The sequence below is a fragment of the Hyperolius riggenbachi genome, chromosome 3 (genome assembly GCF_040937935.1).
Source record: "Hyperolius riggenbachi isolate aHypRig1 chromosome 3, aHypRig1.pri, whole genome shotgun sequence".
Classification (NCBI taxonomy): domain Eukaryota; kingdom Metazoa; phylum Chordata; class Amphibia; order Anura; family Hyperoliidae; genus Hyperolius; species Hyperolius riggenbachi.
The window spans coordinates 254,165,067-254,185,542 of NC_090648.1; the positions used below are offsets into that span (position 1 = coordinate 254,165,067).

Genomic DNA, 20,476 nt, shown 5'->3' on the forward strand with positions numbered 1-20,476 from the left:
ATACCTGCTGCAGCAGCGATCATGACACATGGGTCCATTCTGCATGTCTATCGGCCAGACAGCCAGGTGCTGTCCACTCTGGGGCTGATGAGTTTTCATACAGAGATTATAGAGAAAGAACTGAATAGTAACGTCAAAAATGTAATGCACCAGAATAAAATTAAAGCCAATGTTAAATGCATGGCTTACACATGAGGGAGAGATTGTTTGGGAAAATGAGCTAGGAATCAATATATTCCAATGAGTATGGGGATATATTAGAAATTGGAACATATATAAAAATAGTAAACTATATCACATTTTCTACTGTTTATAATATTAATAATACATAATACAGTACATCAATCAAAGAGAAAACATCAGCAAGAGATGAGTTTGAGGTCTGGGGATGGTTAAATGCTCGATTTCACACTGAACAGGGAAGAACTGCTGAACTGTAATTGAAATTCAGGACACAAAAAGGTATTCTCTCTGAGCTGTTGGAGATGTACTGGGTCAAGTCATGTCTTCTGTATTACTTGATATATCAGGTACTCTCAATATTTTTTGCAAATGAACACCCACGCAATGGGCAGCAGGCATTGCTAATTACCGTAATACAATTTTGCTATCACGTGCATTAAAAATCGAGGGGAGGGAGCTGAAATAGAACTTTAATGGTGTTACCAAACCAAAGAGGACAAGTAAGGTAAAATACATTGAATAGGGGCTTTCTAGAGAACTTGTGCAGCGAAGCATGTAATGATGTGCAGTGAGTGGATGGAAGACAAATTAGTAAGTCACTGGATGATGATAATCACAATGATGATCATATATGTATGCTTGAAAGTAAATATGACATTAAATATGACCTGTGTTTTTTTTTTCCTTAATGCAGAAGATGTTTTCTTGTTACCAACAAGAGATGGCAAAAACCCTGAAATCTTTGGCTTATTCAGCACTACAAGGTGAGGATTATGTTTTGCAAATATACAGTTCAGGATAATGTTTAGTCAACAGGTTAGAGTAACTGGGCTGGGATTCTGGGAATTTGTATTCATTGCATTTATTAAAGCATATCTCTGGTGTAACTAAAATACCAAGATGTACGCTAATGCAAGCAAGGTATAACTACTACAATCTCTACCAGAGGCCTGATAGCACTCATCCACTGTCTCTATATGCATACAGCATATCTATTCATATTCTCATAAGTGCTTATACAACTATACATCAATGCTTCACTTATATGCAATGCTTTACTTTACTTCAGTCCGCCACCATTAACTTATGAGAATATGAATAGATATGCTGTATGCATATAGAGACAGTGGTCTATGGATGAGTGCTATCAGGCCTCTAGTAGAGATTGTAGTAGTGTATCACCCTGCAGGTGATACACTAACCGGATACTATTGCCTACTATTAGACTGGTCAAATGCAAGCATTATCCAGGAATCTTAGACCTCAGGATCCCACTACCAGTACTTGCAAAGCCCATATGTCTGAAGTTGATGCATACAAGACCTAGATGAACAGGGACCTCCAACTACAGATCCCAATTTTCATTCAAGCCAGATACTTCAAAGTATAAAGCTGCTCATAGTATAATCCAGATAAAACAATAGATACATGTTATTCTAAAAATGCACTCACATGCTCACGGAGAGTAAGTGGACATACAGTTTTACTACGGGCTCTCCCCCATTGCCAGGATGGGATTTGCTGCACCTCCACCACTGCCGGTGTACTGTGCAGCAGTATCGCTCCCGTCCTCTGCACACCACCGTGTCTATCTTCCTGGTACGTCCAAGCCTGACTAGTCTCGTTACTCCCTTGTGACTTATCGGGGCTCTGGGATTGGACGTTGTACCAGGACCTTTACTTGTTATCTCACGCGGCTATTGGTTGCCCCCGCTGTGGCTGTATGAAAATTGTGTTCTGGAGTTGGAGATAAGCACTTATGAGAATATGAATGGACACATGCATTTGGAGACAGTGGTCTATGGATGAGCGCTAAACTTCACTCTTTACACAATTTGGGCTGTTGAAATGAATAATAAGCACTGAGATATCAGATATCTGTTTATCCTGATTCGTTGATGCAGGGCCATGACTCACCGGTATATACACACACACACACACACACACACACACACACACACACACACACACACACACACACACACACACACACACACACACACACACACACACACACACACACTCTCAAACTCTTATATGGTGATGACTAAACATGTCCCTTTTGCTATCGTCTTCACAAAACTTTCATGTTTTTGCATAGATGACAAAAAATGTGCTTGTATATTTTTGTGTCTCAAAAACATAAAAATGTGTATCGTGCAAAAGTTAATTATAAAAGGCCAAACTTTTTAAAGTAATGCAAAAATTTGTATTTCAACCTGGAAATGACTTTTGGGAAAAAATTAAGTATGCTATGTTATGTTTAAAAATAAAATGTTGTGTTTTGTCTTTCAGCAACATTTTTAAAGGCTATGCTGTTTGTGTGTACCATATGGCCAGTATACGTGATGCTTTCAATGGCCCATATGCCCACAAGGAAGGACCAGAATACCATTGGTCTATGTATGAAGGCAAAGTGCCTTATCCAAGGCCTGGCTCAGTGAGTTTTGCTTACATTAAATGTTTCAACTTTATTCAAGATAATGTATATTGCTTATTTTACAAAAGCCATGTTACCTGCCAAAAATAGCTACCAGCTTTCTGCAATCACTTTACGCTATTTCTTTGTGCCTCCAGCTGAGCTAAATTATTCATTGAGGAATGGCTTGACACATCAAACTAATGCAATGCCAAGCGGCAATCAAAATGCATATGACTGCTAATTAAGCCATGAAATCTCACTATGGAACAGGCTCTGTGTTGGTTGTATGGAGTTCTAAACTTGGAATTATTAATGTGATTGTTGGAGGGAATGAATATGTAATTACCCAAGTATTGACAGAGCACATTGCACTAATCCCAGATAAGGGCTTCACTTTTGGCTCAAGTGATTTGCAGATTTACAGGTCACATGTTTTAAACGATTTCTGCACGTCAGCAATCACTGATAAATAGTTGCAAGGCATTACACCCCAGGGGTAGTACACAATGTTTAAAATCCATACTTGATCCATAAATTTCAGAAATCTGCTACAAAATTGAACTTGTGTTGATGATGTTGACTAATTTGCTTTTATTTAGACATCTAAAACTATTGACTTAAAAACTTATTTACAAAACCTCAGTCATTCTCAACTTCATAACAAAGTGTTATAGAGTGTTAGCCAATAACCCGAGCAAGAAAATGAGGTGTAAAGTGATATCTTGTATTAGCTGATTGAGTAGATGGCAAATTGGCAATAGCAACCTTCTGCTTCTATGACATATCTTGTTTAGTTTTCAGGTATGACTCTAAGTGATACAAATGTCCTAGTAAATGAATGAATGTTCAAATCAACCAGACTTTTACATGTAGCTTTGTCTTCACAAAGTAAATAAACAACTTTACTTTGTCTGTCAGGTGGCTGGCATCTTAGAATCAGTGAATGTGCGTAAATGTTCTGTGCCAACAGTTTAGCATTTATTCCTTGGGGTCTTAAACTTGCATCGTTCACCCACACCCTGTTCACCCTCCTTTAAATTTCATTATTAGCAAGGTAAATAGGAGATTGTGTCATTACTCACCTAATTTTCATATTTGATACATTCATTACAGGGTAATTCCTTTGTAAGTATCAGTCATAGGACCCAGATATCTCTTCATAGAATTTGGTTTTGCCAGAAGAGTAATGCCTCTTTCAGACAGATGGCTGAACTGTGTGCTTGTCAGGCAGTTCAGTGTCTCCTCACTTGTTTCCAGATACCAACACAACCGCAGTTTCAGATCTGCACATGACCTTCTTTTGTCCTCCTTTAGAATCACCTCCTTGCAGTCACATATACAAGACTTCTCATGTGCTTCACCCCTCCTCTGGAATGACCTTCCACATCATATCCGTCACTCTCCAACCTTTGATGTCTTTAAACGTGCCCTCAAAACTCACCTTTTTCATCAAGCATACACTCTACCTTAGGCAAGTTTCCCTTCTGACCTCTGACCAAGTTTTAATAGATAACCTAAACCACACTGCCTCTAGTTAGGAATATTGTATACTACCCCACTTCTTGTTCTCCCCTCCCCCCCCCCTCCATTCATTTATATTGTAAGCTCACAAGGGCAGGGTTCTCTAACCCTTTTGTTTCTTGGATTTTGTTACACATTTGTCACTGCAATTACCAATTCTGTATTTTGTACCGCTTCTGTAATTTGTACCAATTCTGTATTTTGTATATTGGTGTATACGATTGTCTGTCTTATTTTGCACTCATGTTTGTTTCTTACTTTGTACAGCACCAGAGAATATGTTGGCGCTTTATAAATCAATAATAATAATAATCTGCCTCCCACAAGTGCCATTCGGATACAATTAAAATGCAGCTGAATGGCATCTTTTGTAACATCATGCCTCAGTGCTTGCCACATGGTGGCATTACCCATTAACAAAGAAAAGAAACATGTTGCAACTGAACAAAGCTGTAGCTGTGCTCTGACGTAACTCCATGGTGGGGCTGCCTGTCCAGAACTGGTACTGAGCTAACAAGCACCCAGGCCGGTGCAAAACAGCAGCTGATGACAGGGGGGGAATTCACTTCCTTCAGCTGTCCCTATGAAAGATCCCGTAGAGTTGTATCCCCAGCACAGAATAGGTCATCTGACCCTACCCACATCTTTCCTCCTCTCTATCTTGTACAGCTGAGCAAGCAAGTGGACACAGTCAGCTCTGAGCTCACAGGGATAGCCTGACAAGTGCTTCTTCCCAGCTTCTCCCAGTCTACCACACACAGGTGAGGATAGGATACAAAAGGAGTTTGGATGGGACATAGATGCATTGAGTGACACAAGCCTGAATTAGGACTTCAACTATTTAAATACGAATCCTCCTATAATCCACCTATAATGTTATTCACTAGTTTATAATATATATGCATTATGAGATTTTTATTTAAAGCTCTTAAAAACTGGGAAAAATGATAATTGCACCCAATTGGTGATTATTCAAGTTTTCATGAGGATTACACTTGCAGACGAACAAAATTACCGCTGAGCCTTAAGCCTCTTATACTTTCCTAGTGGTTTTGGGTCACCCCGAGCTGCTTGGTTACTGTGCTGGAAAAATGATGCATTTTAACTTTCCATAGCAGTGCATTGTGAAAAAGCTTTCTGTTACAACGCATATAATGTGAACTGAGCCACAGGGAAACATGGACATTACCTTGCACATCAGTTGTTCATTCAATTATAACTGACAGCAACTGATTCAGTGTAAAAAGACCCTGTGCAGTATAGCTTTTCTGAGCTAGAGGTTGTGTGAAGACAAGTGATTCTGCAAAACCTCACCCGAATTCACTGAATATTGTTTTATTAGGTGATAAGTGGTAGAACTTTCATTTATATCTGAATCATATTGGCCCATAGCAAAAAAAACCGCAGAAAGGTTAGCAATATAAGTGTTTTGTTTATTTTTTTAATAAATCCAGGTTTAGATCTTTGATTTAAAAAAAGGACGTGCTTGCGAGTGACTGCAACAGAAGATCCTCCAATTCATTCAACTGGCTGGATATGTCCTAGATAAAGAACTGTTCCTACCTAAATAATTTTTAATGAATATAGGCCAGGTTTGCCAATCCACTTATGTTCTCTAATCAACTCTACTTTGGGAGAATGTTAATAAATCAAGCCCATTAGTCCTATATGTATACCTTGTATACTGCAGGTCTAAATGTAAACTAAGGCTTCCTGTTCCAGCAAAAATGAGGGGAAGCAGAAAGGTGGTTCTTCTTTTTTTATTATTATTTATTGTATTTATAAAGCACCAACATATTACGTAGCGCTGCACAAATGATAAATGTGTTAACATACAATGTAGGACACACATTATTATTGTGTACTGGTAATTGCGTATTTTATTTATTTATTGTATTATTTATAAAGCGCCAACATATTACGCAGCGCTGGACATTAGTTTAGGTTACAGACAATATTTAGGGGTGAAATACAGCAATACGACAATACAGGAATACAAGAAAAAACAGATCATGCAGCACAGTATGAGTACAAGGTAATGCTTAGTCAATGGATGGGAGCATGGGGATTAGGCAACTTGAGTTCACTCAGATGCATAGCATAAGTGCACAGTAATGGAGGTGCATGATCAGGAAGGACACACAAGGAGGAGGACCCTGCCGGAGGCTTACAATCTAGAGGGAAAGGAAGGGACACTAAAGGTAAGGGACCAGAGTTTTGCTGCGGGTTTAGAGCACCAGTGAGGGGTGGTAGGCCAGAGTGAAAAGGTGAGTTTTTAGGGCCTTCTTGAAGATGTTGAAGGAGGGGGCTGCCCTAATGGGAAGTTTTATAGTTTTGGTACAGCTCTTGAGTGTGTAGTGCTAACATCTTCTACAGCGCTTTACAAAGGCTATAGTCAATTAGTCATGTCACTAATCTTTTTTTTTTTTAATTTAATTTTTATTGGCATTTAATGATAATAACAAACTTTTCAAAGAGTTTGATAGTACAGTTAACTGTTTGTTAATTACAGCAAATCAAACATTGTTGTATTACAATTATGAACTTTTAGTATACATGAGTAGGTATTACTAACTTAAAACAGATGAAGTGTGAACTTGTAGTACCAACGGGTACCACTCTAAACAAAACCTGTTGTATTTTACTTAAGCTTGAGCGAGTCTCATTACCCTGTAGTGTAGCCTTGTATCTTTTATCTGATTATAGATGAACTGATGAGGTCTACGACTGAGGTATTTCTTCCATGGTAAGGTGAGGCATTAGTATATAGCAGGGAACCAAGTCTCAGGCCTGTAGTATATCAGGTAGGCTTGGGTATGCTAATGTCGGAGACCTGCGGTATCCAGAGGGGTAGTATGGTGGGGTGGGGGGGGTAATGGCTCTCTACTGCCTATTAAGTAGGGGCCTAGTGGGCTGATTTGAGGCAACTTATACATTGAATCCTTTTACCTAACTGTTAAATTGTTCCAGTCAAAGGACCAGTGATCTAACCAGACACTCTGGTTGTTCCTTATCTTTATCAGTTTTTCCATTTTAAGGTTGCAATCTACTGAGTTAGTTATTTGTGTCATGGAAGGTATGACTGTGGTGTTCCAGTTGGACAGGAGCATTTGTCTAGCTACACATATTAATTGGGTTATTACTAGTCTGAATTGTTTTGGGAAATGATCTAGTCCTATGAGGAATAACGCTAAGAGGGGTGTTGGTGGGATGTGAGTTTTTAATATGTTGGAGATCAATTTGAAAATTTGTGTCCAGTAAGGTTTGAGTTTGGGGCATTCCCAAATGATGTGTAGAATTGTGCCCGAATTTAGGCAGTTTCTCCAACAGTTTGGAGAGTGCTGGGTTGACATTTTGGCCAGTATTCTAGGGGTGAGGTACCATTTGTATAGGATTTTTTTTGTAGTTTCGGTATGTGCTGTACATTTAGAGTGTTTCTTTGTATTTGATAAAGCTCTCTCTATGTTTTCTGGGCGTATTGTTAATTGTAGATCGTTTTCCCAGTCTTTGATGTATTTGAGATATGGGGGTGAGGGGGTTTTGTTGATTTGACTGTACCACAGAGTTATACCTCCTGTATATTTGGTTTTAGGGGTGAATACGAATTCCCAGATTTTCTTGGGCAGGATGTTTGGTTTTATGGGGTGGGTGGAGAGCAGATGTTTTATTTGGAGGTATGAATATAAGTCTTTATTGGATAGCTTATACTTCCACTTAAGGAAATCGAAGGAGTGTAGTTGATCATTGGTCATTATGTCTTCCAGGAATGATATGCCATTATTAAGTAAGTTGTTGAGCTGGAGATTGGGTATGGTAAATTTTAGTGTAGTCAGCGGGGTTTTAATTATAATCAGTTCTTGGCTCGAATTGTAAGAATGTTTTAAGAATTGCCAAGATGAAATCGTCTGGTGTATTGTGGGGTGGAAATCTATCGAGGAAGGAAGGTCTATGTTTGCTAAGTGGATAATGTCTGGGAGATTCCCTTTGCTAAAGGTTCTTTCTATGTTCGCCCAGTGTTTTTCTGGTGCTGAGTGTCCCCAAAATTGTGACATATCTAGGATGGTTGCATGATAGTAGTGAAGGGCATTGGGGAGACCAAAGCCTCCTTGTGTGGTATTTGTTGTTAGTATTTGGAACGAGAGTCTATGTGTTTTTTTTCCCCAGAGAAACTGGGAGATTAATTTATTTAATTCTTTGAAGAATTTAGTAGGGAGGGGGATTGGCAGAGTTCTAAAATAGTATAGGATCTTGGGGAAGACAGCCATTTTATATGCTGATATTTTGCCAGTAATGGAGAATTCAAATTTTGCCAGATGGAGTAAATCTTTTGAGACTTCTTTCAGGAGATACGGGAAATTACATTCATATATTTCTTTTGGTGAAGAAGGTATTTGGATGCCTAGATAAGTAATAGAGGTCTTGGTCCATGGAAATGGAAAATTCTGTGAAATTATGGCTTTTAATTTTTTTGGGATGTTTATGCCTAGTAGGGATGATTTTGTTTCATTTACTTTGTAAAGTGATACTTTGGAGAATTCTGATAGCGTGTGAGTGATGTGTTGAAGGGAGGATATTGGATTGGATATGGATAGGAGCACATTGTCTGCAAAAAGGCTTATCTTTGGAGACGCTGTGCCTATTTGTATGCCTTCTATATTTGGGTTTATCCTTATGGTTTCTGCTAAGGTTTCCATAGTCAATGCGAAGATTAGGGGCGACAGGGGGCAGCCCTGTCTTGTACCATTGGTAATAGCAAATGTTTTTGATAGGAAGCCAGATACATTAACAGAGGCTACTGGAGATTTATAAAGGGCCATGATAGCCTGGTGGTAGGTGCCTTGTATCCCAAATTTCTTTAGGACTTCCCCCAAGAATCCCCAGTGGACCCTGTCGAAGGCCTTCTCCGCATCCAAAGCTAGGAGCAGGGAAGGCCTCTGACAGGTCTCCAAAGAGTGAAGAATGTTAATTATTCTTCTGGTCCCATCTGCGGCTTGACGGCCCCTGGTAAATCCCACTTGGTCAAGAGCTATTAGATTTGGCAAAATATGAAGAAGCCTGTTAGAAAGGATTTTTGAGTATAATTTGAGATCGCTATTTAAAAGCGAGATGGGACGGTAGTTGGATGGACTAGTCTGGTCTTTTCCTGGTTTTGGTATAACCGTTATTATCGCTTCGGTAAATTCTCCTGGGATGTATCCTAGATTACTAAAAGTATTGAAGAGGGAAGTTAATTTAGGCGTTAGGGTTGTGTAATATTCATTTGGTAGGCCGTCTGGGCCGGGAGCTTTGTTGGATTTGGATTTTAGTATTGTATTTAATATTTCCGAATGTGTGAAGTCCGCACTCAGAGTGGACAATTGATCATCCGTTATTTTTGGAAGATTGATTTTGTCTAGGAATTGTTTAATTAGATCTGGTGTCGGTTGGGGGGACCTTTCCTCATTATTGAGGTTGTACAGGGAGGAGTAAAAATCGCTAAAGGCGTCTGCTATGTCCTGCGGGTTAGAGAGAGATCTTTTAGAGAAGGGATGTATTAGTTTTGTGATTTTCGTCTTTGCTTGTCTGTGTTGGATGATCTTAGCGAGAAGTGGGCTTGCTTTGTTATTTTGGTGGTAATGATTTAATTTGAGTCTGGCTAAACCGAAATCATATTCCACTGTGAGTGCTTTCCTCAGTTTTTGTTTCAGGTCGAATAATAAACGGGTACCTTCTTTAGTGGGTTGTTTTTGATGGGCTGTTTCTGTAATTTTGATGTTTGAGAGTAGTTCATTAATTTCTGCGTTTTTGGCTTTTTTGGTTTGGGCACCTAATTTAATTAGGAGGCCTCGTAAGACCGCCTTGTGTGCTAGCCAGACTGTGGTCCCTCCAACTTCGCCCCCCTCATTTAATAAAAAGTATTCTTTTATCTGCTTTTCTATAAGCACTTTGTTTTCTTCTGTGTTAAGTAAGGATGTATTGAGTCTCCAAGGGGCTCTTGTGATTTTTGTCGGTGAAAAGTCTATATAGATACTAATGGGAGCGTGGTCTGACCAGGTGATATTGTATATTTTAGAGTCCGTAATTCTTTGTAGTGAATACCTGTCGGTAAGGAAGAAGTCTATCCTGGAATATGTATGGTGGACGTGGGAAAAAAAGGTGAAATCTTTCTCGTCACCATGTGCTGCTCTCCATGGATCATAAAGGTCTAGTTTCGTTATTAATTTGGCAAAATCTTTGGGATGTTTCCTGTGAGGGCTAGTAGAGTCCAACTTGGGGTCTTGAAGTAAATTAAAGTCTCCTCCGATAATTAGTCCTGGGGGTTTGTTTGAGACTACCTTTGTGATGGTTTTTCTGAGGAATTTCATCTGGCCTTGGTTAGGTGCGTAGAGGTTGAATAGAGTGAAAGATGAGCCATTGATAGTACAGTAAATCAGGATGAATCTACCCTGTGAGTCTTTCTCCACTTGGGAAATCGTAACCTCTAGATCCTTGTGAAAGGCAATGAATACTCCGTTTTTTTTCTTTGTGTTGTTATTGAATATGATGTGGGGGTAATTTGGGTTTTGGCATGTGGGGGATTTTCCTTCTTGGAAGTGTGACTCCTGGACAAACAGAATGTCTGAGTGTAGTTGTATTGCTTCCTTCCACAATGAGAGCCTTTTGACTGGTAGATTTAGTCCTTTTGTGTTAATTGAGGTACAGATCAGCATTTTGTTTTTCTTTTTTTTGGTGGATGGTAGTGCCTAAACAGTACCATAGGCAACCCACGTTTATCCTTTCTAAGGTAGTGAATTATTATGCTCAAGTGTAGAGAGGGGGTGACGGGGAAGGTAGGGCGCAGGTCTTTACGGGATGAGGCGATGTCCATGGATTTTCTATGATTTGTTACAAACTTTAATGTCAAGGCTGTTAGCAGGTATATTGTCAAGAGACAAACTTGTAAGACTCCAGTGGGGGGGTTAAAGGATGGCGTTCCTGTAACCGGGGAGGAATTTGCCATCCTAGGGTCTCAAAAACTTTTCCTTTGTTTTTCAGTTCCCTCTATGATACCTGTTGCCAATCTTGCTGTACTTTGGCAGCTGTATTAGGCCTTCTGGAATTAGTGGGTGTTTCTGTTATTTTAACTTTCCAGGAGGAGAGAAGTTTGATGCCTTCATCAATGCTAGAAATGGTGAAGAGAGTACCCGCTTTATGAATGATCAGCTTAGTGGGGAACCCCCAGCGGTACTGTATGTTGTGGTCACGTAAGGTTTTTGTCACCGGCAGCAGAGATTTTTGTTTTGCCAGAGTGGCTTGGGAGAGATCTGAGTAGAGGGATATGCCCTTATATGGGTCGGGTAGAGAGCCATGTTGCTTGAGATAGTGTAATAGGTTCTCTTTGGTGGGGTAGAAGAGGAACTTACAGATTACATCCCTGGGTATGCTATCAGGGAGATGGGAAGGTTTGGGGAGTATGTGTATTCTCTCAATCATCAGTTCTATTTCTGAGAGATGTGGGAATGCTGTATGGATAAGCTTTTGGACATACTGTTTTAGTTGCGGTTGTTGAACCGATTCCTCTATCCCTCTGAACTTTAAATTTGATCTCCTATTTCTGTCTTCTAGATCGGCAGCTTTTAGTTTCAGCCATGTCATGTCTTTTTGGGTCTCTTCAATGTAATCTATTGATTTGTTATGTTCTGTTGTCAGTAATGAGACAGTGTGTTCTACTGCTGAGACTCTGTCCCAGAGGCTGCTCACTGATTGCTGCAGATGATTTGTGGCAGCGGCTATGTCAGAGGTGAGAGAAGCCTTGAGTGTCAGTATCAGGTCTTTCATGTAAACCTGTGTTAAGGCTTGGTCTGTAACAGGGAAATCCTCTAGGGGACTCCCTTGTGAAGATGGCGGCTGCGTATGCGGACCTTGTGGAACAGGGGGAGGTAAGATGGCGTCAGCTCCTGGCTGTTCTTCCTGCGGTGACAGTCTCTGTCTCGATTTGACCGGGCTGCGTGAGGCTGGTGATGTGACTTCGGGAGAGGAATCTCCTGCTGGGTCTGTAGAATGCGGAGGAGATGAGGTAAGAGCTGCCGCTCGATCTCCTATGCGCTGCAGAGGGAGGGTTGTGAGCGCTCCGGCGCCATCTTTGCTTGCCGCTTTGCCTTGTTTACCGGCGAACATCTCCGGGATTTTATGGGGTTTGGATTGTTTTTTTTCCTATTATTAGAGGTCTCCATCTCCATGCGTTCTTCCTCCATCTAATGAGGTGTATTTCGATCGGATTGGCGTGCTTCTAGCCGCTTAATTTTTTGAGGGATCACGGAGTAGAGTGTCTAGGCGTCCAGTCTGTTCGCACGGCAGACACGCCCCCCAGTCATGTCACTAATCTTATGGAGAGATAAGAAGCAGTAATGTAGTAAAGTTTCATTGAAAGCTCCATTACATTTAGTATGTTTCATGTATATCTATTAATATTTGTATTGCTTTGCAATCAAACATGCCATATTAATATGCTGACATTAATAAACACTAATATAAATGTGCTGTACAATATTCCCTTTTAATTTCTATATGAAACATGTATTGCTCATTTTTTGACAGACATGACACGTTCCCCATTGTAAATAAATATCATATGGACACAATTAGATCTCTGACATTTACTTTTCCTTGCTGTTTGATTTCCAGTGTGCAAGCAAGGTAAATGGAGGTCATTATAGCACTACCAAGGATTACCCGGATGAGGCTTTACGCTTTGCTAGGAGTCATCCTCTGATGTATGAGTCCATTAAACCTGTCCATAAAAGGCCTATTCTTGTGAAGGTTGATGGAAAATACAACTTAAAACAGATTGCAGTAGACAGAGTGGAGGCAGAAGACGGTCAATACCATGTTATGTTTCTTGGAACAGGTAAAAGTCTTGCATAAACATTACTAGAGCTTGTTTACATTCGCTGGAAAATCTAAGACTATGGAAATTGTTTATGCTTCTGTTAATACGTGCATTTTTCTCAAGTTTCTGTTTCGTTGCTCTGATTAGCAACTATGAATTTTACATCAGCTTATAATGTGCAGTTTTAATTAGTAAAATTAACCACAAATAATTAAACCACTTTAGGCCATTAAGACATTTTGCTTTAGCCTGCAAGGGCTGCTTTAAAAAGCCATTCTGCTAAGAGAGATTCTTACTTGCTGTGAACCTTTTAGCAACATACATGGGTGTGAAGCAAACACCTTGAGGTGCTTTCATGAACCTTCAGTTTTCTGTAAAACTGCCAGGGAGACACTTAATATAAATTTGCACAAATACCCAGGGCTAGTTTAAGCTGCACAGGGGGCCCAGTGCAAAAATAACCTGGGGCTCCCCACCACCACCAAAGTCAGCCCTAGGGGGCCCCTGATCTGGCCCATCGCACTTCGACCCTGATTGCATGAATCACTTGCATTGTATGGCATTGCAGTGCCAGGTAGGGAACCTGGAGACCATACACATCCGCACTACAGCCCCCACAATACCTTGCATTGCCTACTACTCATTCGAGGTAACTGGTCTTAGCCAATGAGCCATGCAATGCCGTGCAGCGAGCCACTCATACTACAGGGGCCAAGGAGCAGTCGAGTGGAGATCTCCCCGAGTTACGATGCCGCAGGGGGGCACAGCAACTATCGGGAGCCCTGGGGCAATCGTCCCCTGTGTCTTAATGGCAGCGCCAGCCCTGCAAATACCATTTTTTTTCTTTCAGAAAAAAATCAAGCATGATGCAATGCGATTCTACCCTCCCGTGCTTCAGGTTTGTCTCATGAGAGTGCTAAGCTCATATGAAATGACCTGGAGAGAAGAGGGAACATAGTAACATTTGTTCTTCTAGACGGCTGGTATTCACATATGAGAGCTCCTGGAGTTTAGGAACACCATGGCTGTGTTTTCAGGAAGTTTTAAGTGTGTGTACTGCACTCATGTAAAGATGTATACGCATATCCAATTTTGATTGGCCTGTGATTGGCCAGCTTTATCAGTTTCATGTAGTATGAGGACCAACAGATTTTTAATACTGTGAGCAAATAGTGTAAGTAAGCTCTCATACTACATAACAGTGGTAACATAGCCCAATTGTTGGCCAATCAAAATTGGATGTGTGTATGCACCCTAAGCATTACTTAATTTTTTGGGAAAAGTATATATTTACTTTAAGGTGTAAAAAAAATCCTTTAGACTAACCGGATTTTTTAACTTAAAGGGAAGGTACAAGCAAAATAAAAAAATGAGTTTCACTTACCTGGGGCTTCTACCAGCCCCATGCAGCCATCCTGTGTCGGTTAGCTGCCAGTGGGGGACTGGAGCAGCAGTGAGTGACTACGAGAGCACAGGATGGCTGTATGGGGCTGGTAGAAGCCCCAGGTAAGTGAAACTCATTTTTTTATTTTGCTTGGACCTTCCCATTAGCACTCAAGTAAGCGAGCTTAAACGCACCTGAGCTGAATATAGTATTAATCATACTAAACAAATATCTAAAGCCACTTTTTATTTTCCTGCACTTCAAGTGTAAAATATATGTGCTGCTATCTATGCAATCTATGCAAATGAAACTACTGAACAGCAATTCAAATACAGCTTGATTTCAATATACAAAATAGAAGGCAAAACACTTATACCTGGCTGAAAAAACACTGCTGATAACAATGTATTACTGGGAAGTTCAAAGGGCGATTACATCTGTTTGTTGTGCGTTGAATGAAGCAGATTTTTCATCAGACTGGTATGTCTACTGTTTAGAATTCGCTTTTAAAAATGCAATCCTTGAACTTAAAATAAAAATATGAGAAGTACATTTATTTTCTGTTCAGGTTTGCTTTAAAGGATACCCGAAGTGACATGTGACATGATGAGGTAGACATGTGTATGTACAGTGCCTAGCACACAAGAAACTATGCTGTGTTCCTTTTTTTTTCTTTCTCTGTCTGAAAGAGTTAAATATCAGGTATGTAAGTGGCTGACTCAGTCCTGACTCAGACAGTAAGTAACTACAGTGTGACCCTCACTGATAAGAAATGTCCCTTTTTATCTCTTTCTTGCTCTCAGAAGCCATTTTCTGCTAGGAAAGTGTATTATAGTTGGAATTTATTATCAGTGAGGGTCACACTGTAGTCACTTCCTGTCTGAGTCAGGACTGAGTCAGCCACTTACATACCTGATATTTAACTCTTTCAGGCAGTGAAAGAAAAAAAGGAACACAGCATAGTTATGTGTGTGCTAGGCACTGTACATACACATGTCTACCTCATCATGTCACATGTCAGTTTGGGTATCCTTTAAATAACATTGTAAGCAAATAAGAACTTGTTTTCCTAGGGATATGTTTTGATCAATTTGATATTAGTTGACAATATTGAACATAGCTGCATGTGAAATGTTTGTATTCCAGAATCAGCAGAAATTATACCAGAAACTACTCTTTACTGATTGATTGCCATGAATAAGGTGATGGATTACTAGTATCAGTGGCGTAGTAATAGGGGATGCAAAGTTTGCAACTGTTTTGAGGCCCGAGGGCCTTTTTTATATATGCTTCGAATTGTTGTAATCATAAATTATTCTGTTCCCTTCCTCTTCTTACACCTCTCATACTGTGGATGTCCTTGGGAGGTTTTGATGTGCCATATAAATTGTTATTAGTGGCCCAATGTAACCAAGAGCTCCTTAGCAGACTAATCAGTTTAATGTTCTGTCATGTAGCAAATATCGTAGCTGTGTACTTGTATAGGGGAGATTGTTAGATTTACAGTAGTGGCACTGAAGGCGCATGTATGTACAAGTATGTACAGTACAAGTACATTTATGTACTTGAACATATTAATATAAATGTCCCTTTTTTCTAATGACAACTTTCCACTTCCTTTCCACTACAATTAGATAGCGGAATTGTGCTTAAAGTTATCACCATCTACAATCAGGAAACAGAAACTATGGAAGAAGTTATCCTGGAAGAACTCACAGTGTTTAAAGTAAGCACACATTTATCGATATCTGTTGCTACCAAAGTTTTTAACTAGTAAATTCTGAGAAACTGTTTAAACATATGTGAGGGCTGTATTCATGCAAAAGTAAACATAACATGTTTGCTAACTGATACAAGTTAATTTGAAATGTTGGTAGAGTAACTCCTCCCCCCTCTATACAGATGTTTCCAAATCATTTTCCTCATGGCAGGTGAATAATAGACTGTAAGCAGGAGCAAGATGCTGTCATTAAAGGATACCCGAAGTGGCATGTGACATGATGAGATAGACATGTATATGCACAGTGCCTAGCACACAAATAACCATGCTATGTTCCCTTTTTTCTTTCTCTGCCTGAAATAGTTAAATATCTGGTATGTAAGTGGCTGCCTCAGTCCTGACTTAGACAGGAAGTGACTACAGTGTGGCCCTCACTGATAATAAATTCCAACTATAAAACACTTTACTAGCAGAAAATGGCTTTTGAGAGCAGGACAGAGATAAAAAGGGGAATTTCTTATCAGTGAAGGTCACACTGTAGTAACTTCCTGTCTGAGTCAGGACTGAGTCAGCCACTTACATACCTGATATTTAACTCTTTCAGACAGAGAAAGAAAAAAAGGAACACAGCATAGTTATTTGTGTGCTAGGCACTGTACATACACATGTCTATCTTATCATGTCACATGTCACTTCGGGTATCCTTTAAGTTCTTGGCAAAGGAGGGCTGCGGGCTGCCCAACATCCACAGGAGCCTACAGGAATTGTGTAGACAGAGATAATACCATTGACAAGAGCAATGTGCACAGATAGATGAAGAATTAGCCCTGGAGACAATCTTTGCAGAAGAAAACCATCAACTGACCACCCACCTTTGCCAGGAAATTTAATGTCGATACATTAGTTTCTGAATGGAATCCATTATTTACCTGCAATGCAGCAAAACTTTCTGATAAACCTGCATAGAGGAAGAGTTACTCTAGGGATATGTTATTTCAACCTATAGTAGTTAATAAAAAGTTATTCTTGCCTTTGCATTGCTGTTAGTGTAGCCAGTGTATTGTTATCATTTAAAAAGGTCCAGCTTTGTTCTCATGTCTGATTGATCTTAACTGATATGCAACTAATATTAATTTTCTTTCCCTTTAGAATCCTGAACCAATTATTACCATGGAGATTTCAGCAAAAAGGGTATGTATTCACAGCTTTCTTTTTTTTCTAAGTATCCAAAGGAAATGTTCTTATAGGAAATGTATAGCAAACTTGTGACTGGTGGCTCCGTTACCGGCGATACCTGGGCCGGGTGTCGGGCCGACTCTTCCCGGACCTGGACGCTCCGCGTCATTACGCCGGCCGCTACGCGTCATCACAGTCCTGCGCATGTGCGGTTTTCTAACTCTGAACTGTGCATGCGCATGACTGTCAGGCAGGCCGCTGTGATGACTTGTAGCGGCTGGCGTGATGACGTGGAGCGTCCAGATCCAGGAAGAGTCACCCCTTATCGGAGCCGGCAGCAGGACCCGGAGAGGAGCTAGGAGAATGCTGGGGAACCTCACGGCCTACGGTGGGCTGGAGGAAGCCCCAGGTACTGTTCAGGGTCCCTTAAAAGAACAAATGACACCCATGCTAACCTAGAAATAAAAAAAACACATATATAAGTAGATAAATACTAATTCTACTTACATAACAGATGTATTACACTGTCCACATTATGATTCCTGTGAATTTTATAAAGGAAAAGCAGAGAATCCTATTCTAGACAGTTTCCATCTTCGTTACCTTTGAATGAAGCTAATCCTGACATAATTTCCTCACTCACTCTTTTCTCCTCTTGCTAATTGTGCATTTGTTCCCAGGGACGGATCTAGACTAAGTTGCGCCTGGAGCAAGGTCAGGTTTTGGCGCCTAAAGGTCAGGATTTGGCACCTAAACTGCCATTCATTTTGCCACCTTTTTAGGAATTCAACAAACTGCGCCTTGGGCAAGAGACCCGCCTACCCCCCCCCCCCCCCTCCCAGATCCATCTCTGTTTGTTACCCACCCTCTTCCCAGAGTCTTCAGACACTCCCACCGAGGTCTATACTAGGAATTGCACTGTCTTATGTCATTAGAAGGAGGGGGAAATAAAGGAAAGATAAGGAATATATTATAGATAAAGAGACCCCCCCCCCCCAGCATTCAACTGTTTGCCAGCTGATGGCAATGGCAATTTAAGGGCTTGTGCTCCTAAAATATGTGATAGCGCCAAACCATAACAGCAAAAATCGTTTTGAAAGTTTTGAATGCAGGATTAGCATCTTTATCACTGAATACACTCAGACCAGTTGCTGTTGAAATTTGATTTTTATGGTGACAATTCCATTTTAATAAAATGTGCCCATTTGTAATTTCATTTTTATGTTGTTGATTATGTGCTAAATTGCATCTTCATTGTATTTTTACAGCAACAACTATACATTGGCTCTAGATACAGTGTTGCTCAGGTAAAGCTCCACCAGTGTGAGATGTATGGTACAGCATGTGCAGACTGCTGCCTGGCTCGCGACCCATACTGTGCTTGGGATGGAATGTCCTGCTCTAGGTACTATCCCCTTGGAATACATTCTAAAAGGTGGGTGAACAAAAATTTGACACTAACTACTCTAACACATTGGACCTGATAATGTATATTGGGGTTCTTCAAACTACAAACTGGACATCATAGGTGATCTTACAGGCCTGGAATTATTAGATAATGGTCACCATTTACTAACAACATGGTGGTGATAATAAGGAAGGTAAAAAAAAACTTCTCACAAAACATCAATTGTCCTTATTAAGGTCCTGTGATATATTTTCACAGTGTTCTCCTATCACACCAGCCCAGGGGCATAATTAGACTTAATAGGGGCCCCATGCAAAAAATAGGCCCTCGAACTCCATGCAGGTCACATGATCGGGAGCAGGCGAATAGCAGCAGAAAGTTTCTGCTGTTAAGCAGTGTCTGGAAGTAGGAAAAAATTACACACTTTGCGGCACACGGTTTTTGTGAGCAAATAGGGAGATTTTTTTGCTAACTGGCTGCACCTGCGGTTGGGGATAGGGAAAAGGAGGGTTCCCCAAAGCCTCTTGGCCCCCCTGCGATGGCATGGGCTGCAGGAGTGATTGCTACGTCTATGCACCAGCCCTTAAAGTGGGGTTGAACCTCAGAAAAAAATGGTTTTAAATGAAAGTGGGTGTAAAATATGTATAAAAATATTTTTAACCTCCTTCCCTCAATAATCTGGTCCATATATGTGCCTCTATAAATACCTTTACATTTCTGCTTTTCCTGGTCCCTTGTCATTTAATAGGAAAATTGTTCAGTCAGAGGGATTGTGGGTATTTTCTTTTCTCCAGCAAGAGGATGATCCCAGTGCTGCATGTCTGTAATTTCTTTTCCTTGCTGCTTAACATTTTGCATAAAGGCCGAGGGCAGATGGCATGATGCTAGTAGGTACAAGAGGAAGGGATCCACTGTAGGGGACGGAAGGAGGTGGGTGATAAGTGCTCCCTGCCTACCCCAGAGCTGCTCCTCCCTTGAGATGAGTAACATTGCCATACTCTGTGTGCTAAAGTTTACCTCATCCTAGATGTATTTCTACACTGGTGCTTAAGAGTAAAGCGTACCTTTTCCCTGGCAATGCGCCAACCCCACCTGCCGCCACTGTTACTGGGAGGGACAGAAGAGGGAGGGCAATATAAACATGTAGTGCTGGCGAGAAGAAAATAGAAGGAAGGAAGTGGTGACACCTATAGCTTCACTGGGAAATAGTAACGTTTTTTTTATTTTTACCGTCAAATATCTTATAAATAAGACGGTGAACACTATAGCAATGTGGATGGATTAAAAAAAATATGTATTTTAACACTGGTTGATATGTTTTTTTTGCTTTTTTTCCCTTGTATGGGAAAAGAACCCTTTTTAAGTTTTCGTTACTGTGGTTATTCTGACATGCTCTAGGTCAGGGCTTCCCACCCCTGTCCTCAAGTACCACCAACAGTACTTGTTTTGCAGGAAAATATAAACATTTACAGGTGGGGTAATTAGTGTCTCAGAAGAGCTGATTATCTACCTCTGTGCATTTCCACGAAGCATGCACTGTTGGTCACGCTTGAGGACAGGGTTAGGAAGCACTGCTCTAGGTAGGGGAGGTGCACAGTCTGGCCACCCCTCCTGCAGCCTCCTCTGTCAGGAAGATTACAGCCAGCCTGCAGGAGATGCAGGAGATTCCTGTCTACGGAGTCAGGGATGTAATGCGTTAGAATGACGTGTGGATACAGAGTGCTTGTATGTGTCTGTTAATGGCGGATGTCTCCCTCTCTCTTTCTCTCTGTGTACCTGCAATGTGTATTTCTCTGTGTACAGTGTCTCCTTCT

The 20,476-nt window shown here is 40.6% G+C and overlaps 1 protein-coding gene across 2 annotated transcripts in view; it reads left to right on the forward strand.

Moving 5' to 3' along the window:
* Positions 1-20,476, forward strand: part of SEMA3E (semaphorin 3E) — a 246,534-nt gene that overhangs the window by 214,055 nt on the left and 12,003 nt on the right. For both annotated transcript variants that reach the window (XM_068272670.1, XM_068272671.1), the window contains exons 9-14: positions 878-947; positions 2,479-2,623; positions 12,770-12,992; positions 15,993-16,084; positions 17,228-17,269; positions 18,523-18,689. In XM_068272670.1, the coding sequence (XP_068128771.1) occupies positions 878-947; positions 2,479-2,623; positions 12,770-12,992; positions 15,993-16,084; positions 17,228-17,269; positions 18,523-18,689 (739 nt within the window). The remainder of the gene's footprint in view (positions 1-877; positions 948-2,478; positions 2,624-12,769; positions 12,993-15,992; positions 16,085-17,227; positions 17,270-18,522; positions 18,690-20,476) is intronic.